Here is a 27,858-nt window from a genome sequence, read left to right as displayed (position 1 = left end):
CTCCTCCGGGATTGTGGAGCCGATTGCCAAGCGGTTGGACGTGCCCCCTCTTCCCCACCCCAAGCGCACGCTGCACGGCGCCTTTCGGGCCAGGGACAGGGCTGCGGGTGAGCGAGCGTCTTCCTCCAGTAAGAACAAAGACATCGTTTTTATTTACAAAAAAAGGAGAAAAAAGTTTCCACACAAAAGCACTACAATGATAACTCCCTTTGGTAAAAAGTGTAATAAATGTCTTCGTAGGTCTGTCTGTCGGTACTAATTCTCAAGCCACCTGGTACTATGGTACACAAGAAGCTAGTACAGTTATGCTAGCACATCAAGCATACTTCCTTTAATAAAAAAAAAAAAAGAAAAAAAAAACAAAAATTGACAATTTGTACATTTATTTACAAAAAAGGAGGGGAACATGTTAAAATTGTGTTGTTCTCTGTTGTGTGTGTGTACGTACATGTGTGTGAAAAGCTGGTGCATGGCACTAGGAGAGACTAGTAAACAAGCAGGTACAAAAAACAGTTCCACTGGCACTAGAAAGGACAGACCGATCTGCACTGGTTGAGTCCAGCATGGGAGGGAGGAGAGAGCCAAGTGAGAGGGACCGAGGGGCCGCTCCGTGAGGCTGGAGTGCCCGGGGACCCCCCGCGGGAGCCCAGCCTGCTTGCCGAGGAGAATCCAGTCCGCGACGGGCACCTCTGGGCTTTGGGATACATCCAGGCAAGGAAATCTGAAGACCACCGAGGCGTCAGGGTGGTGCAGAGCCTCCTCCGCTTCTCTTCCCTCGCCGCTCAGGCCGCCGGGGAGTTAAGCCCCACCGCTGCTGGTGCGTACGAGCTCGTTGTGTCTCTCTGGGACCGCTCGGCTCAGAGGAGGGTCCGTCCCTCTGGGGCGCATGCTGAAGTCAAGGGGCCGGCGGCCAGGGGTCCCAGCAGGCGCTGGTGGAGAGCCACGATCCTACAGAGAAATCCCGCTGGTGACAGCTTGTACCAGCCACGCACTAGTCAGGTGGCCATGTTACGGAGATACACAGTGAGGGGAGAAAGGCATCTTCCTCGTTTCCTTGATGCGCACGCACACACACACATCTCCCGGGAGCTTCCCTGGCCCAGGGCGTTTACGGTGTCTTGAATATCGTGCCGTATTTGACACGGTACTTGTTAATGCTCACAAAGTGCAGGGTCTCTGTGTCACAGGAGGTGGTGCAGGGCACCAAGCCCTCCAACCCTTCGCCCATGAGCCACTTGCTCGTCTCGGCTGCCATCTCGCGGGTGACGTGCTCCTTGGTCCATTTGTCCACCCAGGCCTGGAACCGCTGGTGCAGCCGCTTGCTCACTCGTTCGTGGGACTGCAGAAACAGAAGAGGTGTTACGAGGAGGCGGCTCCAGCCCTCGGGCTGCAGCATAACACAGCTCTCAGCAGAGGAACCAGGCTGCGAGTCAACACAACCGTGGGGCGCAGCGCCCGAGGGAGCTGGGAACAGACACCGACCCTTGCTAACGGCAGGGGAAGATGAAGATGCTGCCCCCGTCACCCCCTCAGCAGCTAGCACACAAGCAGAGGCTGGGAGAAGCAGAGCCCTGCACGCATGGGTCAGCTCAACAGGCATTGTACGTGCTGGCAACACGATTGCTACGGAAAATGAAGAACGCTTGAGAGGCGCTGGCTTAACAAAAGCAGCACGCTAGGAAGAAGCGCGCGCGTTCTTGAGTCACAGCATCTGTTTAGGGAACGTCAAATCCAGGACAGATGGTTTAAAACCCTGGTTTAAAAACCGTGACTACGATCGTAATTTAAACCAGTAAATATAATGAAACCCTCAAGATTAAAACTGATGTATTTTATTATTTTCCTTCTCCTCCCAAAGGACTGCCCCTCTCTGAGTGTTAACCATTAACGCCAACAAGTTCGTAGCTAACATGTAGCTTCTACAGCTCCTTCAGCAGTCTTCTGGGAGGCTTTGCTTCATGACATATTCTTAAAAGTTCATGAATTTGACTCATATTGGGATTCTCTGTGATGGCACATAGCATCTTGAGAGAGAACTTCTCAAACTTTGGGCAAATTGAATGGGATAGATAAAAATCCTCAATAGCGGTATTTCAAAGACTCTCTACTGAAACAGAACTCTTATCTGATGTGGATACAAGATTACCAAAACTACAAAGAATTAATTAAAACCATTACTTGTACTACATCAGCAAGAAGCGGGTGAGAGCAGCTGTTTCTAAGTCTAACTAAATGACCAGCCGAGCTGCAGAGGGATGATTTACTGGGCAGGAAGCAGCGCACACCTCTCCCACTCCCTCATCTCCTAGTGAATTTTCTCAGTGGTCAGTAGTTTGCTCAGAAAAACAAATTAATAAACTGAAAACAAACTTCTGCAGCTACAGAAGAGACTACTGCTGACAGCCTCTCAGGCACCTCCGCTTCTGGCTGCTTAAGCCAGCAACTTTTGCCGGGATCTGGCATTTTTCACTTTCTTTGACATTCTAAGCAACGGGATTCTGCTTAATATTTTGTTTTCTGTAGATTATAATGAAATTCGAGTGAAGTACTTTAAACTCCAAGACTAAATAGCCATGCTGGAACTGGAGCTCGCTGCTAAAGCTCCCTATTTTTCTCCTTTGGGCAGGAATATTCCCAGGGGACGATGAAAGTGTCAGGGAATTCTGAGCACCAAATCACTTTTCTCCACCCAAATTGTTCCTTGGGACCGGGACTTTGAAGCCCTGGAAGGTCACCCCTGGGGATTTCCTGCAGCCAGGACCTCCCTGTGCCCATCCTTGCCACAAAAGCAGCACCGTGGAGCCGCTGCCGCGTGTCTGTGGGGCTCTGCCATGCGGAGCGACCTGAGGGCTCCCACTCCCAGTGACTGTGGGGACAGGAAAGGCCAAGGGATGGTGCCTAGGGGGATGCACCGGGGCAGAAAGTGTTTGACGCTCTGCACCCTGATCGATTCCTCTCTGGGAAAGCCCTGGAAAAGCACAAGCTCTCAGAAGCCACCACGACAGCATGCAGAGGATGGGTCTTCCCTAAAGCAGGGGGACTGCTGCCCAGGGGAAATGCCTCCTGGAAGAAATCTGAGAGCTAACAGCCGAAACCACTGCCCTACCGTAACAAAGCTCTCTGGAGAAAAGGGAGGAGAGGTGGGAGGATGGTGAGGGCAAAAGGCAGAAGACAAGATTACATCTTAGGAACGTTCAGAAGATCTTTAGCGTCTCGGGAGGACGTAATAGCACACCATCCTCCCGGCAGCACAAAGATCGCTGAATGTTTCCGCCTGGGACCCCGAGGACATTTCATCTGACTCTCCCCACCTGACTTTGGGAGCAAGAGGTACCGGGAAACACCAGCTGCCCGCCCCAGGTCTTCCGCTCCCTCCTACCTGCTGAGCTCGCAGCAGAGCGGTCCTCCTGTACATGTAATCCTCCGATTTGATCACGTACACCATCTTATAGGAGTTCAGTTTGAATTTACACTCCAGCTTGTCCAAGCTCTCCACGTTCTCCATGGACTTCTTACTGTTTCCCTCCTTCCCTTCCTTCTCCTGCTGCTCCCGACCACGCTGACACTTACGGATCCGCCTCAGATTCCTGCAAACCAGAGAACCCCTCTTGGGATTAGTGCTCACCCTCCAGTGCTGCTAAGGCCGGGGGGAGCCGGTGGATCTGTGCTGGCCCCTCAAGAACCCGAGCTCAGATTAAGTTCCTTCAGGCTCAGACCCCTGCGACAGGTCACTGGGTTTCTGTCTTGCTGAAACCACGGCTACAGCGTGCTCAGCTCCCTGCTCACAAACAGCCCTGAGGTGGCACCCACTGGTTTTAGCTGGAGGGGTCCTGGGAGCCGAGGCAGGACTGCCACCAAGCAGGCTGGCGAGTCCCCAGCCCTCTCAGTCACTGGAGAGCAGGAGCCTGGGGTGGACCCACAGGCTTTTAGGATGAGCAGCAGCACAGTGCCTCTGTGCCACGCTGCCAGGGTCATGGCTGCTGTAGGGGCATTAAAACAGAGGTGAGACCACACCACGAGAGCACAGCGCTCTGCTTTTCCCGGCCAGACACGCAACAGGCAGGGCTCCCAGGCCACTCACCTCGGCAGGAAGACGGGTTTCTGGGCCAGGTGCTCCCGGAGCTCGGGGGAGGTAGAATCGGAGTTGACGTACCGCTCCACGTAGTCCGACCAGCGCTGGAAGCGAGCACACAACAAGGTCAGCCACAGCGCACCCACCAGACAGCGTGGGGTGGCCGAGGAGGGTAAGCTGGAAGCTACACGGACAAACATCTTGGAAGGTTCCTTGAATGTCAACCCCCCAAAGGCTTCTCTACGTGGTTTTAAGGCTCCTTGAATACAAAACAAATCAAGAAGGATTTGCCTGCTCACACCAGCTAAAGCTCTACAGGGTTTCGTTGACATCTCTACCTTCTGCTAGCAGATCACAAGTCAGCTGGACACCCTTGTCCGGCACACCTCTGACTGCCACAATCAGCTCCCTGGACGAGCTGCTCTTACCTCTGCTTCTACTGGGTCATCCGAGTTCTCCTCTTCCGTGTCCAGCAGCTCAATGGTTAACTGAACTTGGCCTCTGCTCTGAATGAACATCAGCTACAAAGCAAAAGGCAGAAGGGATTCAGTAGGAGGTTTCAAACAGGAAAAAAAAATCCTCCACTTCTCACTGGGGCAAAGGAAGAATGAAGCAAGTTTGCATACTGTAAGGCAAAAAGCTGCGCTTCCTGCATTGCCGACAGCAAGGGAAAACACTGGCAAATTGCGCAGTCTTTGAGGAACATGATTAAAGCTTTGTGATAAATCTTTTTGGGTTGATTTTGGAGGGATACAGGCCCTTCTTGAGCCCCCAGCCTAATTCTGAGGGCACAGGAAGAGAGATTATACACATGGGCTTTTCTCCCAAGTATTTTACTAGCTCAAAAAGGGCCTGACCGCTTCCTGCATCTTGGGCGAAGCAGGATGGATTTGATTAGCACCGTGCCCCAGCTTTATTCAGCAACGCACAGAGTCAGCAATGATTTAATGCCCAGTCAGTCCTAGCAGATCTCTCCGCGGTCTGCAAAGGTTGAGACGAGACAAATGGGAAGGTCTGAGCTAACAAATTAAAACTGGTGACAGCAAATCAGCCAGCACGATACAATCTGAAGACACTGTGAAGCACACAGGGTTCACTGCTGGTCCCAGAAACGTGCTCCTTCTCAAAAGCCTATTTCTCAGGGGCCCTCGCCGAAGCATTAACACCCCATGTGCCATTCCACTCTGCCTGCCTGGACCGAAGCAGGTTCTGCCACAGAGCAGCAGTAAGATCAGCTGCAAGCACGCTGGAAACGTCACCAAAGAGCTGCTTCTGGGCACCAAAAGCTTGGGAACACACCACCAAAACCTTCATTTCAAGTTTCAGAGCTACAGAAAGCCTAGGAGGCTTTGGTGCTTAGACAATGCTCTGTTTTCAAAGGACCAGCAGCTTCTTACAGAGCATCCCCTTCACTGCTTGCTGCTTTTACGCCGAGGCTCACGGCCCAGCCTTACCTTGAAGCAGTTCTCCTCTGACATGAGCTGCTCAGCTCTGCGCTGGTAGGTGGCCTCCAGAAGGGTACGAGAGGACTGCGAGGCGAGAAGGCCTCCCGTGGCTCCATTGCTGTTCTCCGACAGGTAGAGGTCCGTGACCTGCACACAGATCTCGTCGCTCACTATGTGCTGGAGCTGCAAAAAGGAGGAACACGGGGTGTTCGTGAGCGGGAAAAAAAGCCAAAAAAGAAGAAATAGCCTTTGTGGTTGGGGCCTCCGTTTGCAAAAGGTATTTCTCTTCGCCTAAGGCACTCGGGAGAACTTGCTGTAACACGCACAACCTGGATGACCTACCAAAACCCCGAGCACAGAAGCCAGCTGGAAGAGTGAGAAAGCCTCTAAACCCCCCTGGTGTAAGTGGCACCCAGCAGGTTTTGACTTTAAAGAAAAGCAGCATGCACGGCTGAGCGTGCATCTTCACTTGCCTGCATTATGGGTTTTAAAAATAAAAGCTATCGTGGATGAGGAGCTCACTGGAGCCTGCTGCATGCCCACCAGCATAGAATAGAAGGAAACAAAGACATAACCATGTGTTTCAGCCCTTGAATTAAAAAAATAGGGGAAAAAAAGGCTGAAAGAGCATGAGTTTAAGGCTACATTTTAGTAACTTCTTCCAGTTGCAGATGATCTCTGTGGCAACGTAAAAACACCACCACTATCTTTATTAAAAAACAAAACAAAACAAACAAAAAAAAACGTGGCTGGCAAATTGTAACTGCTCAGAGGAAAAAGCCACGGGCAGGGAACACCGATCAGCAGCAGGGTGGAAAGGACTGGTGCCCCGTGGGGCTGTCCACAGCAAGGGTTTGCTTCTGCCTCCGAGGAGAGGGGTGGGAGATTTCAGATGGAATCCTTATTTTGTACGAGTTTAAAATACGAAGTCGCTCAACTGTCTTTTCAATTCAGTGAATCTCTGGGCTGAAATAAAGAACTTCTGAAAAGCTGCTCTATTCTCCTGGAAGAGTAAAGGCCTCTCCAGCAATTCCACGTCCAGCCTCTTGCATCTGGTTTTGTTCTTTCCACTACAAAAAGGCACACCAAGAATTTTTCCCTTGGTCGCACATTCTTCCTATATGCCCAACAAAAGGACTGGAGTTTATCCACCACACTGAGCTACTCAAACAGCCAGATAAAAGAGACAAAGCTTTTTAGAAAAGGCATGCACTGCTCCTACAACACTGAAAAAAAATTATTTAAACGTTATTTAATTCTTTTTCAAAGCACGATTAGCTCAGGAAATACTTTGAAGTTGAATACTGATATCACTAAAGCTCCTGGAAAACAAAGGGAGAACTCCACACGCACACAAAAGCTCATCTCGATGATTTAAATACACCAGGAGTTACCTTTCATCACCTCTCCTTACATCAGCCTCTGAGCTGGGTTAAAAAATAGCCACAGTTCTGCTGCTTACTTGTGACCTGGTGGTTGAGGCAAGCAGCACCACACGCACACACGCTTCAGGAAGCCCCCAGCCGCCCCCCAGCCCTCGCGGGCAGTCACCTGTCGAACGATGCTCTGAATCAGCTTGTCCATGGTGAAGGCGATGTAGGCGTGGATGGTGAACATCTCGCGCAGGGAGTCCTCGTACTGCGACGAGTCCATGTTCCCGTCCAGCAGATTGCGCACCATGTCCAGGAAGGCCGGGTAGTAATCCTCCACGTCGATGTCCACTGCACCGAGAGAGCAGGGGATGAACACACGGCCCCCAGGAAGGGTCCTTCCCACCACCAGCCCTGCTGCCAGGAGCAAACGGGCCGAGGGTTTTGGTCCTCAGACCGCTCTGCCTGCTTCAGCTGGAGAGTTGCTGGAATTTCCCTTTACAGACAGCTTTTAATCAGGGAACTCAAGGGTGTTGAAGACACGCCGGTGTAAAATGAAAGCTGGCATGAAACAGCTGCTGTGTATTACTGTTCTGCCACAAATCCCACACCTCCCCTTCTCCTCCCTCAACTCCCTGCTGCCCCGTGATAGCAGAAATGAGATGTCTTCAAGCATCACCACTGCCCAAAGACACCAAGCAAGTGCTGCCAACAGGCTACGAAGAGAAGCCAACCCCAACCTCACACCCCAGGACACTCACTGGGCTCCTTCAGCCGCAGCTGGATGGCAGGGCTGTCGCTCTTGTCTCGCTTTATGCCCAGCACTTCCCTCTCCCACTCCCTTTCCCGCGTCTCCTCTTCGATCTGCCGCTCGGCCTGGGTGCAGATCCTCAGCAGCCGCAAGCACAGGATCTGATGCAGCCGCATGAAAATGTACCAGTTGCTGTTCACGTAGAAGAGGTTGTAGACCTCATCCATGCCCCGCAGCTTCTGGGCCGTTGTGTTGTTGAACATCAGCTTGGTTTTGGTCGGGCTGCCCCCAACACCGTTGTGCTTTTTCGCAGCTCCAGTAGCTTCGTCCACGTCCATTTCTTCCTCTTCCTCCTCTTCCACATCGGAGAGTTCACCTCGCTGAGCGAATAGCAGGTCTGGAATGAAGTGGTACATAATCTGCTTGATTTTGTACTTGTCCTCTTTCTGGATTCCTGTCTGCCGCTTCACGTGGTGGATGATGAGCGAGGCGGCGTCCTCCAGGATCTGCTTGTCTTCGTAGGCTAACGATAGGTGTGGGCCTGTGGGTACGCCGGCGTTGTCTTCCGAGGCCTGCTCTTGCCTCTACAAACGAGAAACACAGGGCACAGTTAGTCCCAGGAACACCTCTCCCTGCCCACCAACCTCTCAGGAAGCTCTCCCAGCACTGCTGCACCCCCTTGGAAGGGAGGAAGCGACCAGACCTGCCGCCCACTCGAAGCAGGAGGTTCTTTGCAACAGATGCCACAAGTTCGTAAACATTTCTCCTGTTTATGCACATTTCCCATCCCGTTTCTGTCCAGAACCAGAGTCCACCTGCTGCCGACAGCATTACCAAACCCTCCCCCAAACACAAACATCTCCACGTATCCAAACACAGAGCGCAGCCCCTTTCCAGGTGAGGATCCCGCTTCTCCAACCTACCCAGCATCGAGTGCTGGGGAAAGGAACTGAAACCACACACAGAGACCATACAGGCTTGAGGGAAGGAAGCTATTGGTGACATTCTTACCTCATCATAGATGCTTTCAATCTCATTGAGGAGACTCTTTGACCTCAGGACCTTGGTATCATTCTGCTTGAAGTTGATGCCCTGGTGGTCCAAGGATTTCAGGTAATATTTCTCGTTCTGCTCCCGCCAGACCTTATTAAACCCTCGCTGGGCTTCTCGCCACTCCTCCTCTTTCATCTTTAACCTTGAATCAAGAAAACAAGGGTGAGATAAGAGAGATAAAGGTCCCACTCTGAGCACGTAGAGGAAACCTAAGCCCTAGGAAATGTGCATAAAAATAAAACTCCTTTCTGTGGGACGGTTTTCAGGAGGAGTACGCTACACATGCTCTCCTGAATAAACCCCTTTGCACACCTGAGCTTCCTGGGAGCAGACTCCAATACCTCCACTCAATACCTCAAGCAGAGCACCCGATGCAGCCAGCTGTCCTACACAGCCGTGGTGGCTCAAGACCTGTCCCCAAGAAGAATGTCCTCGCAGCAGGGTAGGCAAACTGTGGCCTTACAGGCACCAGCAGCAAGGCAGCTTCCCTCAGCTGTCAGAGCCCTGAGACACAGCAGCCAGCCCCCAGAGACAGTAAGCATCTGGGGAAGATGATCTCCTTTTAACTGGTTGCTGTGTTCTCAGGGAGCACTTTGCTGTTTACACGCCAAGAGGGCAAGCAGAACACGTTGCTTTATTAGACATGTACACAGCCATCTGCTTACACACTTCCTCGCACGTCCCCAAGGAGCTGCAGCATCCACTCCCTTCTCATGACCAGGGGGTTGACAACAGAAAACCAAGAGGGAATCTGAGCACGGTACAGGCACCGCAATCTGAGCCCAGGGTCACGTGCAGCAGCGGGATTTGGAAAGGGATCGGATTTAGCTGTGAACAATGCACGTGGCACAGAGCTTCCTCACCTTACACAAGGTGCTGATGCTGCTGCGCACAGCTTGGGGAGGAAATAAGGTTTAATGGGAGACAAGGAAAGCTGAGCTGGTGAGATCTGTGTTGCAGGAGGTTAATTCCCTGTTTCTGGGTGATAGTTAGGACATACAGCAACCGATCAGAACATAAAATGCATTTCTTAAGTCCCATCGTTGTGCAGGTTAAACCCATTAGGGGCGGAAATTAGCCACGTTTAGCTCTGGATCACCTATCGTGCATTAATTGTCCTGTGGTAATTACCCCCCCGAAGGGCTGTGTCAGTGCAGTACCTTTTGAGCACGATGGGAACAGCAACAGAGGGGTTCTTCCGAAGCCCATCGATGATGTCGGCTGCTTTGTCAGCATATATCCTCTGGAGAGCCTTGCGGTGGATCACCTCCGAGGTGCCGCCCAGGGTGTTGTCCAGTCGGAATTTGGCCTGCTCCTCGGCAGACAAGCGTGACAGCTTCTTCTGGATTGCCTCAAGGACGCGGATTGTTGCCAGGTTGGTCTCCAAGACAACATCCAGCTGAAGGGAACGGTGCGTTAGGCAGAGGTGAGCAGACAAAAACGTGGTACTTTACAGAGAGCAACGCGGAAAGGACAAGAAACCAGAAGCCACGCGTCTTTAATGAGGTGTACTCAGGCTGTGGTTTCCACATTTGGCTGTGCTAAAATAATCCAGATGTATTTTATCTGCTGCCTTGATAATACTGCATCAGAACTTAAAGGCTACCGGAATGATACTATTAGGGAATTACATTTTCCATAAGGGAACAGAACACAATTGACAGTTCCTCTACAAAAGGACGTGACAAATGTGAGCACATCCAGGTAATTGCCAAGCTAACTCCCGTTTCGAGGCAGGATGTCAATCACTTAACATCCTGAACGGATTGCTTTTCAGATTATTACAGGGGAAAGTGTCGTCTTGTGCTCTACGTGGGCAGTAAGGACAAAAAAAGGTGCATCGATTATACACCAGCCATTGAACAATTCCATCTGGAGCACCAGGAACAGAGCTCGGTGCAAAGAGCCCCTCGGGGGGCAGGGATAGCTTGGAGTGAGATGTGGGTACACAGCTGCTGCCTCTTGCTCTATGAGAACACGAGCTTTTATGCAGAAAACGGGTGACAAAATAAAAACAGATCGTACCCGACGGTATTGAGGATGTAATTGCATCAAGATCATTCATTGTTAACAGAGCCCTGAAGTTTCCAAGGCAGGGATGAGGGAAAACCCCCTTACCTCAAAGCGCTCATCCTCACACCTGTAGATGTGCTCTTCGTATTGTGTCTTCTTGGAGCTCACAAACGTGGAGTCTTCAGACCAGGAAGGGAAGGAGACCCAGGTGTCGTTCAAAACCTTCGAGTGAGAGAGGGAAAGACAAACGTCAGGCAGGCTTCCAAGGGGGGGTGGCACAGGACTGCGAGATATTCGGCTGCTGATGGAGATCTGACATTGTCTCCCTTCCACAGCCCAGTGCTCTCAGGGCAACCCCAAACAGCCAGGGCTGAAACGTCGCTGCCGTCTGGAAAATTCATCAGGTGGAGCTGCGAGAAAAAACTTGCGAGGGAGGAAAAAAAGCGAGGTGAAAGGAGCTTTTCCGTTCCTTCGGGTGAGCCAGCTGGCTGCGGCTCACTCGTCACACATCTGATTCATCACCGACAGCACTGGGTGGTCATCACGTTAAGCACGACTGTTAGGACACGGCTTCTACCTCCAACGAAGGCTAATTAGGGATATAAATCCATACCCCAGCAACGCTTTTCCTGACAAAGATGCTGAGCACCTGCAGTTTTCACCGCCTCCAAAGCGGGAGCAGAACATTCAAAAGAAGCCTCCGAGAGGCCAAAGGCAACGAAAGGAGGATTTTGGCAGGCAACCTTCAAAGTCAAGCCCGATTTTCATAAACCTGAAGCCTGAAGAACTGAGTCATTAGATTCTCACAGAGAGAAAAGTTTGTAACTGCATCACACACGAGACACTTTTGGGAGACAAGTCAGGACTTAGATTAAAGCCTCGCAGTTATTTCTTGCCCGGGTGGTGCTCACCAACCATCCCACCACCATTTCAGCTAACCACGTATCCCTGCTGAGTGCTTGATCACCCCCCGACACTGCCTTTGACACCAGTGAAGGATTGGGATCAGCCAGCACCATTCCCCCTCTGACCACAATCCCAACACCTGACAGGGCTCCACGAGTCCCTCTGATGCTGCAGCACCACGTCGGGAGGCCAGCTTTGCCTCTTCAGCACCAATGCTACCTGCAGGGAGCCCGTTTCCTGCAGCAGCACCCCTTTTCTCAACACAGGTCCTCTTAGCACTTCAGGGGGATAGAAAGAGGCATGCAAGGGATATGCAGAAGAACCTGTCTGCAGAAAACGTGACTTTCTTTTAAGCTAGAGACAACTCTGAAAGCAGGCGAAACGGGAATTTGGTTAGAAGGGCAGCAACGTTCTTAATTTACATACTCCTTTGTAAGAGATCCCTGGGATCACATGAAGACAATACAGAAAACTTGTCCTGACATTTCCTTTCCTAAGTCAGTAATCTGAATGTTCTTCTCACAGGCATACTACATAAAACATTGTACACATCTAACGCTCCTGTATTTTACTTCAGTATTTAAACCCCACAAACATTTTTTTTCCAGCTGCTCCCCAGTGCTTCGTGCAGCTCTTTCACAAGCACCGCTGGAGAAGAGCAGAGGGCATCAGAGCCACGTGGGCATCGCAGCTCCCTGCCAGCTGTGGGCACAACCCATTCCTAGACTGAAGCCTCACCTTGTGAAATCGCTTCTGGATACAATCCACATGTTTGCAAGAAAGCAGAGTGCTCCCTCGCCACCAGGAGCACCTCAGGGTGCGCTCACCCTGGGCCTCAACATGTTTTGCAGAGAGCCCGAGCCAGGACGGTGTGCCCGTGCACGTGTGAGAGGCAGCCAGCACCATGCACGGATGCGCCCTGAAATCTCAAAACCCTCCCAAGTGCCAGGATACAAAGCAAATTCCCCCCATCCTGGCCTTCAGGTCCCCTCAGCCTCTCTCCATCACTCCGAGGAGGCCGGGAACAGCCTTCCTCTGCCCCGTGTTCCCCATCTGAGCACACCTTACCTCTTTACACAGCGGCGTCCGCCCCGTGCACTTGGGTTGCTGGTAGCTCTTGGGCAAGGCGCGGTAGCTGGAGCCCAGTCTTTTGCAGGAGGCGTAGTCTATCTCCATGGCAATCCCTTCCGTGGCCCGTTCCTTCGGATACGTCTCCATGTGGACAGACTCTTTATACCCCAAAAAGTTTTTAAACCAAGTGAACAACTCTGGGAATTTCCTGAAAATAAAATGAATGAAGTGAAAAAGCAGCAGAGTAGAGATCAGGCAGCGCTGAGCTGTGACACTACAACCGCTTGCTACGAACACATGGCGCCCAAGAAGCCCCTCTGATTTATCAGCCTGCTGTGAGAGGACCCTCTCCCTTCAATCTCACTCCCACAGAGCCTGACAAAATGGGAACCAAATACCTGTCTGCTGATCGGGTTGTGGACTGCACCTGGGCCAACCAAAACGCCTCAGCAGCAAACCCAAGCCCAGGTCCCTAGGTGTCTGCCAGTGTTCCTAACCTTAAAACAGAGCTCTACTTCCCAAGCTGGAAAGCAGCAAGAAAAAAAAAGTGTTTTCTGAACTTACTAGCCTAAAATAGTGCACCTGTTCAGCTCCGCTTATCTCACACAGAGCTCCAGCAATAGGAGGAGCTGAACCTGTTACTGAAGCTAATTGAATCACTGCTCATTTACTGCTTCTTCGTTATGTGACAGCTGCTAATGTCCGACTCTGGAAGAAGAGAATTGCATTGCTCCATTCCCAGCGCATTCATCCTTACAGCTGGGAGCACAGATGGTGGATGGGAGAAATGCAGATTTCTTTGGTTGGAGACTTCACCTTTCCTAGCCAGAGCCAGCATCCCCCTGATACCTAATTCCAGGAGGAGCGCAAGCTCCTCGGGGCCGCTTCTTTGCACAGCAGCCAGCCTAACGGGGTCCCAAACCCCACATACATTGCTATTGCCTTCTCCTGCAGAACTGGGAGCTCAATTCACAGTAAAAAGGAGCATTTATCTTGCTGCCTGAAGTTGACAAGAGGATAATTATTGCAGGGGTTTTAGGTGATTAATACAGACTTGTTCTGTGCAGCACGGGCACTTGCGGAAGTTATAATTTCTATTTAAACTGTAGTATTGATTATCAGTTTTGGCTTCAGGACAGAACTCTGCTGCCTTTTGCTTTTTTGTAATTTTAATGGGTTTGTATGAACACTTCTTTCAGGGGGCATTTCCTATGTAATTAGACTGTCGATTTTTTTCTCGAGTGAAATAATCCATGACTCTAGAGCAAGACACCACAGCAACATGCTGCTGAGTAATTCTGCTCGCTCTTCTGAAAAAGGAAAAGACAAAAAGCAGGACCAGCTCTGCACCTGGACACTGCTTGCCATTGCTGGGAATCTCCAAAAAAACTCTCCGGCCTCTTCTTAGACAAGGAAGGGAAGAGGGAGTGTGAAGTCAGAAGGAAAACCGAAGCAGGGCGCTTATTGTTCTGCTCCAGTAAAGGAAAAGTCTGAAAACGTAAAGCATGTGGCACCTGCACAGAATGAACCATCGAGGGGCTTCCAGGAGCTATCAGCGTCTTCCTGCCCCCACAGCAGCGCACGGCACCTGACAGTGGACATTCCCGGCACACAGGCTGGGCTGGAGGAAACACGAGATCTCGGCTGCACAGCAGCAACTCATGCAGTCACTCCGTGGGTGGGCAATTTAAGCCGTGGCAGGCTACGCAGATAAAAGTCAAGCCAAACAACGGCGGAGGAAGTGGGCAGCATGGGGGGCTTCACTTGGACAGCTCAAGAAACCGCTGCCTGGCTCCCCCTGTGCCACACGACCACAAAGGTTGGCATTTCTTCCCTGGCTCTGCAACAGGAACAGACTGATGGGATCGAACCTCTCCTCTCCAGGAAGAAGCAGGCTCCACTTACCCCAGAAAGGGAGAGACGAGCTGCACAAGCTCTGCCCGGGAGATCACCTCCTGGTTGAAAATCACCAGGCAGCGGAGGAAGTTTTCGTATGCTTCTGTGCTGCGCAGAGCTTTGCGGACCTGGGGGAAAGAGAAGAGGAAAAGTGGTTGCTCTCAAGGTGAGATCAACTTGTCTAGCACTGTCTGGGAGACCTGGATTCAATGCTGTGCTGTCCACCTATGCATGGGGATTGCACACACAACGAGAATGCAAAACTCTTGGGAGGGAGCTTGCCTAGCTCCATGGAGCCAGAGGAGCAAAGCAAGCAGTCTCCTTGCTGGGCATGCCTTGCACCACCAGCACCCCTACACGCAGGAGCATTACCTTGAAGAAGGGAGTTGTAAGCAAAGAATGAAACCCCAACCGCTGGATTATCACAGGTTATCACAGCCAAGCCAGGTTCTGTAACCCTTAGCTCCTCAGCTTGAGAAAACCCAGCGATTAATTCCGACACCATTACCTTTCCCACGAGAACAGTTAGCATCCACGCATCAAACAGATCTATCATCATTAAGGGATTCGTCATTACAGCTACAACTCTGCAGCAGGGATTTCTGCATTTACTCATGTTAACACCTACACATCCTCTGAGCAATGGAGTGGTTCCCAGTCACCGTTAGCTGGTCTACAGCATGCTGCAGAACGTAGCACGCCATCAGGGAGCAAGCAAGGCTTTCATCAACACATGAAAATTGCTTGAAAGGCTTGTTTGCTTTCACTACATGCTCCCTTCTGAGCCATAAAGAAATGTATGGACATCTTAGGGAAAACACCAAGGTACCACTTGGAAACTTCCCACACATTTTTCTTCTGTCGTGCGTCGTACACCAGCAACAGGTGACAACGGTGCAACGCATTAGATGCATCTCTCAGGGGAAAAAAAAAGGGGGGAAAAAGTGACGTTGACATGAATCAGCTGCGTTGTAAACTGAGCTCCCAGCCTGCAGGCATCTGGCTGTGGAGGGGCACGGCAAACAGCGCTACCACGGCAGGATAAACAAGGCACATCATCGGCTGGGTGGGGATTTCAGAAAGGTGGAAACATTTCATAAGGTGTGTTACAGAAAGGATTCGCATTCCTGCAAATTTTCAGGAGCATTGGCAGGCGTAGCCCCCAGCCAGGCCTTCCTCCCAAAGAGCAGCAGCAGCTGGTGAAGAGCTGGAGAATGACCTTTGGGGAAAAAGACACGGATATTTGTGTAGGGAATCAGCGTGGTTTGGGTTGGAAGGGACCTTAAAGATCACCTAACTCCAGCCCCCCCTGCAGGTCTGACTTAGCTCAGGTCATCTGAGGTCAAGCCGACCGATGTTGTCATCGTAGTGTGGAGATCAAACTTCCCTGTGATAAAGCTCAGGATGTATACACACGAGGAACATAAATCAGTGCCACGAGGTTGCTGTCTCCGAATCTCACCTTCTCAAAGAACAGAGATTCTGTCCCCACGCCATGCTTGCTGGCTTCTGCCAAAGACTGGTCTTTTAAACCAAGCAGCTTCGGCTTCTTCTGTTAAAAAAAAAAAAAGGAAAAAAAAAAAAAAGAAAAAAAGCTGTTCAGCAGAGGAAGTTGCTTTATTTTGACCATGCATCACACAAGGGCTTTCAGCCTTCTAAGCTCGCTGCTTGCTCACAAATAAAAAAGATGACTTTTCCAGAAGGAAACTTGTCTGAAAGTGAGCCCCGTATGTAAATATATTTATCTTTAATCAGTATCATACAATTCCCAATATTTTTTATATGAGGTTGCATCCTTTTCTCTAATGGGCTGCTATAAACAGCTATTGTTTCAATTTTCTGACTAGTTTGCAGAATTACCAAAACAGACCTGTTTCATCTTGTTTTGTTTGTTTGTTTTTGTTTGTTTTTTTTGTTTTTTAACCACCACTCATTCAGATCTTGTTATACGTCCCTAAAATCAATGTATTTCTCTTGCATTCCACTGCAAGATCCTTTGTTTTCTCCATTGGGGCACCACACTCCACATCCTCAGAAAGGCTGAAAGCTGCCTCCAAAACACGTTCTATTTTGCTGCGTTTTATTTGAAGAGGAGGAGAAAGGCTGGAAGGGGAGGTAAACCACTGGATTTAAATGATACAGCTACACAGGCTAATGCTTTTCTTCACCGAGCAAGAGCCACCACCTTCAAATAAAGCATTGTGCCTAATGCAGAGCCACAAAACCATTCCTCTTACACTGCAAAGCCCTGTTCTCTCAAAATATGAGTAACATGAAAAGGGGTAAACTCAGCTATGAAAATAATCACTCACCTCTGTGTTACAAGGTTTATTGTAAGACAAACCAACATGATTCTGCTCTAAATTCTGCTCTGACAAAGATGCAGGCACACCTCTGTCTTTCCCTCAGCTGATTCCCAGCAGCTCTAGGACCAGCACCATACATTCACGATGAGCACACGCTCTTACTTTGACCGGAGGGGTTGTTCCAGTTCCTGAGTGCCGTCGGATCTGACAGCCGTTCTGGTTGGGTCTCTGCTGCTTGTTGTTGAGCTGGGGCTTCTTCACGGTGCCACCGTGATCGTTTCTCACCGATTCCACTTTCTCTGCAGTTGTCTTACTTAACAGCTAAGAAACAAATGCCACGAGAGAATTAGAGCTGAGTTCCACCTAACAGGGCCAAAAAAAGTACGCCTGCTCCTCCTAGCTCTAGGTAACTCATGTATTTTACTGCAGTTATGGCAGTCTTGGGACAACCTTTTTAGGCAAAGGAATTGCATTTATTGACCGAAGACAGAGTCAATCACCCTGACCCCAATCCCACACTCAGTAAAAGACCCCTCCAAAAAAACTTCCTAGAAATAAACCAGGAAAGCACATTTTTCTGAACACTGGCTACGTGAAGAAAGTTTTCCACTAGGTCTTCCAGCTCATCTCCGGGCAGACTCACCACAGAGCTGTTGGCATCAGGCAGGAACTGCCCGAACTCTGAGAGCAGATCCTCCTGGTTTTTGAAGAGGCGAGCCACCTGCGCGTACACCTCCTGCTCCGTCAGAGCGGGCGTGTAGTTGCCTCCTGCCTCCTTGGCGTTCCGCTGCTCCTTCTGTCGGAGGAAAGAGGAGACGTGTCAGAGGGAAGGACGTCTCAACTATGTAAGTAGCAAAGAGAAATAGCCCTCAATGATGAGGAGAATGAAACAGCAAGGGTCTCAGCTCCTTAAGCAAAGAGTTGTATTAAATGCTGGGCCATGGACTAGTAGGACACCGATGAACGAAGTCATTTCTTTACTTTTAACATAATCTGAAACTCATTTAGCTTGGAAAAATTCCTCAAGATCAAGTCCAGCAGAAGACCAGAATGCACATCCCAGGCACAGCTTGCTCCCCACAGCAAAGAAAGAGAAATAACCTTCCTCGTACTCCAACAGGCATCCCCAAAACTCACCTGGTAGGTGTGGAGGATCTCCAGGAAGGCTTTGTAGATGTCTGGCTGTCCCTGGAACCGATTCTTGATCTTGTTGACATAGTTGATGGCGTGATTAAACTCAACGGGCTGATTGTTCTGCAGGGATGGTGTGGTTCCCAGAGAGATTGTCACAGGTGTATGAGGTTGGACCGGCGGCGAGCGTGGCGATGCATACGGTGGAATCGGGGGAGTCTGCTGGCTGGCAGGGGTATGTGCCTGCAGTTGGGATGGCTAAGAGGAGAAGGAATCAGTAAGAGGAGAAGGAGCCATTTCAGACAGGAGCAGATTCTTGACACTTTGAATAAAGGAACTTTTCTTCTATCTATGTGCCGTAACCAGAGGAAGCAGCCAGCACATAAGCCTACCTGATGCCCACAGGGATTCTGAGCCACAGCATCACGCAGACAGCAGTGGTACAGAATTCCCTGCTACTACATCCAGTCAAACAGTCTCTACCCATATACTAGCCCCGGAGGACTTTTGCTGCGCTTCCTTTGAAGATTGTTTTTGATTTTTCCCCACCCCAAACACTTAGGTATGGTTTGCTGCAGCACTACAAGTTATTTCACCTCTAGTTAAGAATGCTGAGATGCATAAAGTAAGGCGACAGCAAGGGAAAACTGCATTTTCCCACTATTGACAAAAGAGCACACAGGTCAGACTCTCAGAGTAATCACCCTGCATACCCTAACCGACACCTACCCACCCTGTTAACCTACAACGGTACCTGCCTGCTAAGGAAACCTCATCGAGATCCAACACCTCCCTCGGGTTCATTTTGAAGTTCCACCAACATCAGCTCAACATTTTCTAGGATGATGACCCAGGGAGAAAACCACAGAGCCCACAGTGATGAGAGACTGCCAGCTCTCACCGAGCCCAGGTGTTACCTGCGTTCTTTGGAGAAAGGTCTTGAAAGCTGGCTCGGGTAAGCTAATTCTGGCATGTCTCGGCTTTTAAGTTTTCAGCTTTGCAAGTCTTCCGGCATGTTTTTGTTGGCCATTTCTGAACAGGGGGTTGCAAGTCCCACTGATGTTCGCCTAGAGATTATCTTCTTGCCATATTGTAAATCCTGCTGCTTGCTAACTACGTATTCCTCCCCCCACATTCCCCATCCCTTCTCTTCCCTTTTCCAGCCATTCGTTAGCTAATTGTACAGTTTAGAGACCAACCACTGAAACTTTTGGGGATTCTTTCCCTCCCTAAGGCACTCAAATCTTTGCACTTTTTGAGGCTGAAATAGGAGATTTTATCTAGACTAAGCTCCTTCGATGCCTCTTACATTATTCTATTTTGTTTTCGGTCACATAAAATACATCTGTTGGACAGCAGCATCTGGAATGCATCTACAGCACAGCGTCAGATTCCCTTTGTTATTGAAAGGTCTCAGTTTCAGGCACATAAACCGATAATTAAAGACAACATCATGGTCATCTTGCCTGACCCCTTGCACTTCAGCTTTGCCAACAAACCCTGCACCCATGCAAACGATGGCTGCACTAGAATGCCCTTTCTGTTTGTTTTTGTTTTACAACAGATGTCCAGCCCGAAAACAAGACTTCACGCAATGCACAATCTACCGCATCGCTCAGCAAGCTCTCCTAAAAACTTCATTACCCCCAACGTTTGAAACCACACACAAGCTTTCACACCAAGAGCAACGTCATTATCACAGCCTCGGCTTTACGAGGGATTTCTTGGGATTTCGGTTATTCTGAGACAACATACACAAAAGCAGGCAGTTCACCACGTGCCCAGAGCTTTAATTAAGAAGCCCTTCCTGCAAACTCAACTGCATTCTTGGGGCCTTCTTCTCAGGGCTGCTGGATCACTCCTTAGGTACTGCCCGTGCATTTTACCAGATGTTCTGAGCAACTCTGCATTCCCATTGAAAGTCACGAGGCTTTTCCAAACCTTCAAGCTGGCTTATCTGCGTTATTGCCATATCAGCTAGTACACATCTCAAAGTTTGAACAGGTGAAGCTAACCCACCAGCAGAAGGACAGCACGAGCAGGGCTCAGGAATATTAGCAAAAAGCAGCCTAACACCTCCTTTTTTGTTCCCCAGCTCCACGGCAGCGTCAGCTGGAGGCAGCAGGTTCCCCACACGTGAACACAGGCCGTATAAAGTCTTTCTCTCACCTTACTGATTTTGGCAGGCGGTGGCTGCGGCGCGGGCTGTGCTGGTGTTGGGGTTGATTGCGCTGAAGGCTGCGACTGATGCTGCGGCTGGGGCTGCGGCTGGGGCTGCAAGCCGTGAGTGGGGATCTGGTGAACCTGCCCCGGTGTCGTCACGTTCACCATGTCGTTCGTCTGCACCTCGATCTTGTAACCAGGTGGCAAGAAGGTGTTGAAGCCCATGATCAAGTCTGGGTGGCCCTTGAAGAGCTGTGATACACGGCTGATCACTCCCGGAGTGTCAATGCTGCAAAAGGAGCGAGAACAAAATGTCACAATCCTCTAATTCCCTTTCGGTGGTAAACCAAACCCTCTGCATGATAATTCTCCATTAGAATTTCTATCTTATCATCTGTAAGCTATGGAACAAAGCAAATCTCATTCCTATAAATGTATTACCGAGCTTAAGAATGACACAGGAGTTATTTTATTAGCCCAGACAGCATTTTGTATGAACGAGGTCTATCCCCAGGCCTGACCATTGCTAACGGGCAGACCACCAGGCAGCCAGATGAGTCAGCCACGAAGGCTAAACACGGGAACTGCTGCTCTAAGCCAAGATTTAGTACAAATGAAGAAATGAATCTCACTTTCAGAAGAGAAAGTACTCAACTGTTTTACACTGTTAGGGAGATGTGTTACCCTGCAAATGGAAGGACGAGGTTAGCTCCTGCTGCATGCTCCCATGCCCACACACACACCTGGACAGCAAAGCAGAATGCGGAGCATTACCTTTGAGATTTGAATTCCTTCATAATATCCAAGAAGTCATTGTAGACCTGCGGCTGGCTACCAAACTGCAGCTTCACCTGGTCAAGGTAAGACAATGCATCCTCCACCTGGAGACAGAACAGACAGGTTACATTAGCAGAGATTTTATTTCACCTCCGTTGTTCTGGAAAACACGTACTTGAAGATACAGCTGTCAGCACTGAGCCCGGGCAGGGAATTCAGGAGCAAAAGACCACGAGCCTGGCTGGTGTATTACCAGCCCCATTTCAATAGGAGATGCTCGCTCCCTGTTCCCGGCTCACAAGACAAAACTGTACCAAAAAGAAAGGAAAAAAAGAAAAAAAAAGAAAGAAACAAAGATCAGCAGAATTAGTCAGGAAAAATATACTCCAGATTTACCATCTCACCATAACTGAAGCAATTGCTAGGATAAACAGAACTGAGTATTTTTCCTGCATTCAGATGTGGAAATTATTATGGAAGCCTAAGAATAAGCAGAAAGTCGAAATGACATACTCAGCGTAGTAGATGTCTGCCAGGTACGCGCTTGTACTTTTTCCAGACATTTCAGTTCGACACAGAAGGATTTTGAAAAAGGCAACTGTGGGCGGCAAATTGTTTTACACCTCCAACAGCAAGAAGTTTATGAAGCATTCATGTACCAACATCCAATTTTCAGACACAGCCCCAGCCTGAAGTGAGAGCCCTGGGTACCCAGCAGCTCCAGCAGCCAGGCCACGTGCCCGTCAGCTGCGAGAGCTACGCACAGACCCTCCCTTCGCTCTGAAATTAAACACAGCACGGGAAAAGAGGCTGGCACGTATGGTCCCTCTCTTGCCTCAGTGGAGGATCTGCCGTCAATGTCACTGGGAGGGAGAAGCCCAGGTTGTTAAACCACTTTCAGAGGTCTCTAGGAACAAAGTCTCCTGCTCAGGGAAAGGAAAGGGCTTCTTGCCCTACAAAGTGGTGGTTCCCAGCAAACCTGGAAGAGGCTACTTGGAAGAGACGAAGAACTGGGCATCACTTCATGCAGGTGCCTATTGCTAGAGCCGAATCAACAGAACTACATAAATGGGTTATTTCTGGTGGAGCTTTCTCCATTTTTCAAGGCTTTTACAGCACGCAATCCACCACCAGAGCCTCCCTTCCTCCCCCATTACTCCCACAGGAGCCATGCGGTCAGAAAAGCGCCAAACAAACATTTTGGCAACGTCACCCGCGCCTTCTCCTAACGGAGGAGCAACGCTCAGCCTCACCTTGAGCCTCTGGAACTGCTGCTGCCCCTGCACGGGCACGGCCGGCGGTGTCGGGTGAGTGTGGCTTTGCACCACCTGGCTGCCGTGCGGCTGCACCGGCGTGCTGTGGTGGTGCCCGCTGTGCACCGCCGCGATGGCCGGCCCGTGGCTGCCCGAGCTCTGCGGCACAGCCGACACCTGGGGAGACAAAAATGCCATCAGGGGAAGCACAGCACCGCCATCGGTCTTCCCAGGCGGAGGTGGAGAAGTTGAGTTGAACTCCGTGCCACACACGTGTTAGGGGAACCTCACCAGCCTGGAACGCTCCCTGGTTGTCTCACGGCTAGCACTAACGTAAGAAAACTGCAAAAGGAGCTGGAAACGGGGTTTTTAGACAGGCAAGGTTCTGTCTTTTCCCTAAAAAAAAAAATTGCTGGCACATGCAGGGATTGGAATGAATGTATCTCTACGAGCTGCCACGCTCCTGCCGATCGGTTTGGGCAAGCTGAGGCTGTCTGGTCCCAGCAAACTCGGGGCAGTTTCAGGCCTCCTTCAAAACCAGAACTTTGAGAAAACACTAAAAACCCTTTAAAGTAATAAAAAAAGAGCAATTACTGTTCATTTTGCACAAACAGACTTTGTTTTCTACTCAAGCATCTTTCGGATGGGCTGTACTTTTCTGTTTTAACCCTTCTCAATAATCAATTTGTTTGCTGGTCCATTCAAGTCCCGTTTAAAGGGACTGCCAGCAATAAACTCGTCCTCTCTCCAGGCCCTGCAAGCATCTGCCTGCAGGCTCTTCAGCTTTGCGGCTGCTACTTTCTGCACAAATATCCCCTCTGCAGTAATAAGGAAGAAACTATGCGTAAAATTAGGCACTAGGCAGGGAGAACGGCCAACCAGCAGCATGAGCGTGGAAGATGCAACGTGCCAAAACAAGCCAGAGATGAGCAAGTCTACCCCTAGTCTGTCACTGAGAGGCACCTCCAGTGCATCCTTGAAGGATTTTCTCTTCCAGACGATATTCCCTTGCTAAGGGGGCAGCAGACAGCTTCTCAGAGGGAAGGGAGCCACCTGATGATCCAACATTTTCTTTAACTGTTCCATTTTCCTGAAAATCTGCGATCTAAATGGCAGCCTGTTTGGGTTAAGATCACCCAAGACATCACAAGCTTGGGACAGAGCAACACGAGGTTTGTTGAGAACAAACCTTCTCCTTGCAAACGAAAAATGGAGCCAAAGTCTGGTGCAGACTTGCCTCTAGGATCACGATCAGAATCACTGAAGAACAGTGTTCAAAAAAAAGCCACATCACACCCCATTTCAGGTTCGGAGCCACCCAAACAACCAAGCTGATTGTCTTCAAGTCTTCAATTGAAGCTGGAGCTTAAAAGGAGAGCTTTGGGAAGCCAAAGCCTCGTCTCAAACCCAGAACTCTGCTGTGCAAAACCACGGGGCTGGGCGGTCGGAGAGCAGGACCGCCAGCAGGCTGCCGAGCGCTGCGCACACGCACCTGGTAGCTGGGGGTTACGGAGTACTGGATCCCCGTGGCAGACTGCATGGTCTCCGAAACCGCCTCATACACCGGCGGGGCCGGGGCGAGCACGCGGTGCTGGTGCTGGAAAGCCTCGGTGCTGCTGGTGATACGTCTCTGCTGCGACGCGTACACGGGTGACTCCTGCTCGTCCAAGCGCCGCTTCATTCTGAACTCATGCTCGGGGAGCGCTACAGAACCTGGGGAAAGCAGAGCAGTTAGCCAAGGGCACCGACTCCTCGCGCCCTGCCAGCACCAGGAATGCCAAGTTCACCAGGGGAAGTTTGGGGCTGGTCGTTTGTGTGGCTGAGATCTCAGGACAGGGAAAAGGAATTAGGATTTGTCTTCCTGTGCCGAGCGTGCAGTTACGTTTCTCACAAAAACACAGCCTTCCCAACAGAAAAGCAGCGCTGCTTTCACGTTAACGACTTCTGTCTCACGTGAAGGACGTGGCTGGGTGAGAGTCAGGCGTGAGAGATGCCGTAAAACCACGGGAAGGGGAAAAAAGGAGGAAGTGAGACGCAGCAAACCTGCTACGGCTTTGGAACCACTTCCAGAGCCCCAGAGCCAAGCTGGACACGCACACGAGAGGTGTGCAGCCCCCCCAGAGCCTTCTGTCCCTCCAACAGGGGGGCTTCAGATCCCGTGTGCCACACAGCCCGAAAACAAGGCACACAAAGCAGAGCCGTGCCAGCACACAACAGCTCGGGTGCGATCTGCCCTCTTCAGTCTCTAATTCCACAGGACTCCTCCGAAGCCCCCCGGGCGCAGCGCAGTCACCCACAGGCTGTCACGGCCAGGAGGGACTTCCCCGAGCCAGGGTGACCCCCCCCGCCCAAATCCATCGCTAACCAAACGCAGCGAGGCACCCGGGGAGGGGCGATGCCAAAAATACACACGGCAGCCAGCAGCGCAGAGGGTCGGGGTGGATCCACGTGCTGGAGAATGCGGGCTCTGCGCAACGGAGCCCTTCGTCCCCTTCGGGTCCCTCTCCCCTCTCACTCGTGGGGGTAGGACGAGAGGGAGGATTGCCTCCCTGCTTTTCCAAGTTGCTTTTTCAAGTTCAGCCTCGTCCCCAGAGCTCCAGGAGGGCAGATGAGCGCCTGCAGGGGCCGAGGACTGGTGTCCTGCTGGGACACTACCTGCTCCTAGCCCCCAGCCTCCAAACGCACCTCCTGCTGCCCCCCAGGGATGGGATCGGGGCCGGGATCGGGCACACCGAGGCTTCGGCTGCCACCTGAGGCTGGGACAGAAAAGCTTTTTCTCCGGAGCCGGCGAGCACGAGGCCGGTGGCCACGGGATCTGGGCGACTCAGCGCACCAGCAAGTGCAAGGCAGGAAAATCCCATGGGGTGAGAACACCCCAAAACAAAAAGGACAAAAGCACTGGGGTGAGGACCCCCAGCGCCTGCTGCGAGTTTCCCTGGGGTCCTCGCGGCAGGAGAGCCACCCTGAGCCCCGCTGGGGCACAGCTCACTGAGCAGGACCACGCCTGCTGTCCCGGCGTTAAGACCCTAAAACCATCCTGATACCCATCCTGGGGATTCAGTCCCACCTTACAACTCCCGTTTAGCCTTTCCCTGAGTTTTTCACCCCAAACCAAGCACGCAGCACTCAGCAGAGCTGCACCTTCACGGGGCGGGGGGCACAGGGAGAGGGTTTTGGGGTGGGTGACCCCAGCCCCACGGGGAGGAGGGGGGCCACAGCTCGGGATCCTGCTCCCAGCGGCCTTTATGGGACAGGGAATGTCCCAGCTGGCTCTGAAGGCACCGATCTAACGGCACGGTGCCTCAAAACTCCTGAAATGGGGTTAAAAACTTCCCGGGGAGGGCCGGCAGCCTGGCAGGGCAGGTCCCGATCCCTCCTGGCTCAAAACCATCGATTATCGGGCAGTTTGGGGTCGTTTTAGCAGCCCAAACGTCCGCTTTTCTTTGGGGGAAGGACGAGGGACGTCCCTTTGCCACAGTCACACCCCCTACGCGTTATTTTCCCAACCTACAAAACCCCACTGCAAACCCAGGCCCCAAAAGCCCCCCCTGGGCTCAGCAGCCCCCTTCTTACACCTCTACCAACCCCACAGCCTTGGGCGACCCCAAAAACTGAGAAAGCAGGGTCAAAAGCACAGCACGAGCCCCACAGGGTGTGGGATAACGCCACGCAGAGAGACCCCATAAAAAGGCTGCTGGCTGGCTATTAAAAATGGTAAAAAATGGGTAGGAAGAGCAGGATTTAGGGGATTCCTACGGAGAGGTGCCGGAATGGGGGCCCAATGGGGCAGCGGGGTCCCGCTGTGGGGCTGGGGGATCAGGGGGGACCCATAAGGGATGGGGGAGGGATCCGGGGGGGGAATGGGCGGGTTTGGGGTGGGGCTTGGGGTGGGAGGGGTTTGGGGTGGGGAAGGATTTAGGGGGGAATAGGGTGGGGGGGGGGAAGGGGAGAGGATTTGGGGGGTTTTAGGGTGGGGGGCGCTGGCGGGGAGGGGCTTGGGGAGGGGGGTCCTGGGGTGGGAGAGTTTGGGGAAGGATTTGGGGGGGTGGGGTGGGAGGGGTCAGGGAAGGGGCGAGGAGGGGGGGATTTGGGGACGGTTGTGGGGGGGGCGGAGGAGGGTCTTGGGGCGGGGGGGTTGGGGGAGGGGGTGGGGAGAGCCGGGGGTGGGTTTAGGCTGGGGGGGGGGGGGAAAGGGGCTGGATGGGTTTGGAGGGGGGGGGATTGGGGCGGGGGGAGGGGTTCCGGGGGCGGCTTTTAGGGTGCGGGGGGGGGCGGCGGGAGCGGGGCTGGGGGGGGCGGGGCGGGGGTGGGGGAGGGGCCGCGGGGAGGGTTTGGGGCTGTTGAAGGGGGGGGGGTGGGGGCGGGGCGGGGCCGGGTGCCGGGGGGGGGGTTCCGGGGCGGCTGTTTGCGGGGCTGGGGGGGGGCGGGCACCTCCCGGCTGGCCCAGCGGCCTCCGCACGCCCCGCCCGCCGCCGCCATGCCCCCCCCACCCCCTTCCTCCTCCTCCTCCTCCTCCTCCTCCTCCTCACCCCCCCCCCCAGGCCTAACCCCGCCCCCTCGGGCTCCCCACAAGGCCCTGCCCGCCCCCCTCCCCCCCCCTCCTTTAAGGCCCCCCCCTGCCCGCTCCCGGCCTCACCTCAAAGCGGGGCCCGGCGGGGGCTGCAGGGGGGGGGGGGGCCCTGAGGCGGCCCCCGCGGCGCTGCGGGGGAAGGAGAGGGGGAGGAGGAGGGGAGGGGGGGGGCCGATGGAGGCAGCGCCTGGCGGCCGCGGAGCGCTGCCCGCTCCTCTGTTCCCCGGGAAATCCCGCCCCCCCCCGCGCGCGGCCAGGAGGGCTTCGAGGGGGGGGGAGACGCGCGGTGATAGGCGGAGCGCGCCGCCACTCAAAGAGCGGACCAATCAGCGCGCGCCGCCCGCCCCCTCCGCCCGCCCCCATTGGCCGCGCGGCCGCCAGGAAGGGGCTGCGGGGAGGGGGGGGGGGAGGGAGGAGGGGGGGGAGCGAGAAAATGTCCGGCTGCGCCTCAAGCCACGCCCCCCGCCCGCCCATTGGCCCGGCCCGCCCCGCGCCCACCAATCAGCGGCGGGGCCCAGCGCGGGCGTCACGGCGCCAAGCCCCGCCCCGCTGAGGGCAGCAGGCCCCGCCCCCCCCCGCTCCCCGGGGAGCCCTTTTGTGGCGTGTTTACATCGCGCGCGCGCTCCCGCCCGCCGCGTGCACGTGCTGCCCCCCCCCCTCCTCCCCCCTCCCCTCCCCACCGGGCCCGCGCGCGCCAGAGGGGGAGCGGGAGGGGGGGGCGCAGCCGCCGACCAATCACAGCGCGGGGGGGGCGTGGCCAGCGCGGCGCGCGCTCCCCCCTCCCCCTCCCCTCCCCTCCCCGCGCGCGCAGCGGCGGTTGGCGGGGCGGGAAGCGCGCGCTGCCCCCCCCCCCCCCCTCACCTCCCCCCCCCCTCCCTCCCCTCAGCCCAACGGCCGCTCCCGCGGGCCGCGGCTGTTACGTACGCGGGGCGCGCGCGCCAGGCGGCCTCAATGGGCGGGGGGAACGCCCCCCGGCGCTGATTGGCCCCGCGCCGCCGCTCGTCACGGCAGGGGGCGTGGCCGGGTGCAGGGGGCGTGGCTTGTGCGCAGGGGGCGTGGCCTCCGCTGGCCCAGCTCCGCC

General features: G+C 52.9%; 1 protein-coding gene across 2 annotated transcripts; it reads right to left on the bottom strand.

The window, feature by feature from the left end:
• Window positions 1–129: 129 nt before the first annotated feature.
• Window positions 130–27,813, bottom strand: SIN3A (SIN3 transcription regulator family member A). 2 transcript variants are annotated; one of them, XM_027465811.3, is made up of 21 exons: window positions 27,702–27,813; window positions 23,700–23,920; window positions 22,208–22,384; window positions 20,952–21,058; window positions 20,184–20,466; window positions 18,021–18,272; window positions 17,527–17,679; window positions 17,046–17,204; window positions 16,040–16,129; window positions 14,587–14,705; window positions 12,679–12,889; window positions 10,810–10,926; window positions 9,852–10,090; window positions 8,650–8,833; window positions 7,649–8,222; window positions 7,069–7,238; window positions 5,527–5,700; window positions 4,501–4,593; window positions 4,082–4,176; window positions 3,380–3,587; window positions 130–1,339 (listed from the first exon to the last, which is right to left on the bottom strand). In XM_027465811.3, the coding sequence occupies exons 2-21, from the start codon at window positions 23,886–23,888 to the stop codon at window positions 1,109–1,111; spliced, it is 3,825 nt and encodes a 1,274-aa protein (XP_027321612.2). In that variant the 5' UTR covers window positions 23,889–23,920; window positions 27,702–27,813; the 3' UTR covers window positions 130–1,108. The 2 variants fall into 2 exon arrangements, with proteins under 2 accessions (XP_027321612.2, XP_027321611.2); XM_027465810.3 differs by lacking the exon at window positions 27,702–27,813 and adding an exon at window positions 26,844–26,994.
• Window positions 27,814–27,858: the final 45 nt, after the last annotated feature.

This window comes from Anas platyrhynchos, chromosome 11 (genome assembly GCF_047663525.1).
Source record: "Anas platyrhynchos isolate ZD024472 breed Pekin duck chromosome 11, IASCAAS_PekinDuck_T2T, whole genome shotgun sequence".
Taxonomy (NCBI): domain Eukaryota; kingdom Metazoa; phylum Chordata; class Aves; order Anseriformes; family Anatidae; genus Anas; species Anas platyrhynchos.
Note: the sequence above shows the minus strand (reverse complement) of the source record. Positions and strands in the feature narration are given on the sequence as shown.

Coding starts and splice junctions, on each gene's coding strand:
- SIN3A (XM_027465811.3), bottom strand. CDS start 23,888: ATGAAGCGGCGCTTGGACGAGCAGGAGTCACCCGTGTACGCGTCGCAG. Junction 18,273..20,183: donor CGCCTGCCAAAATCAGTAAG/GTGAGAGAAAGA, acceptor TTCTCCTCTTAG/CCATCCCAACTGCAGGCACA. Junction 1,340..3,379: donor CTCTGCTGCGAGCTCAGCAG/GTAGGAGGGAGC, acceptor CTGTTTCTGCAG/TCCCACGAACGAGTGAGCAA.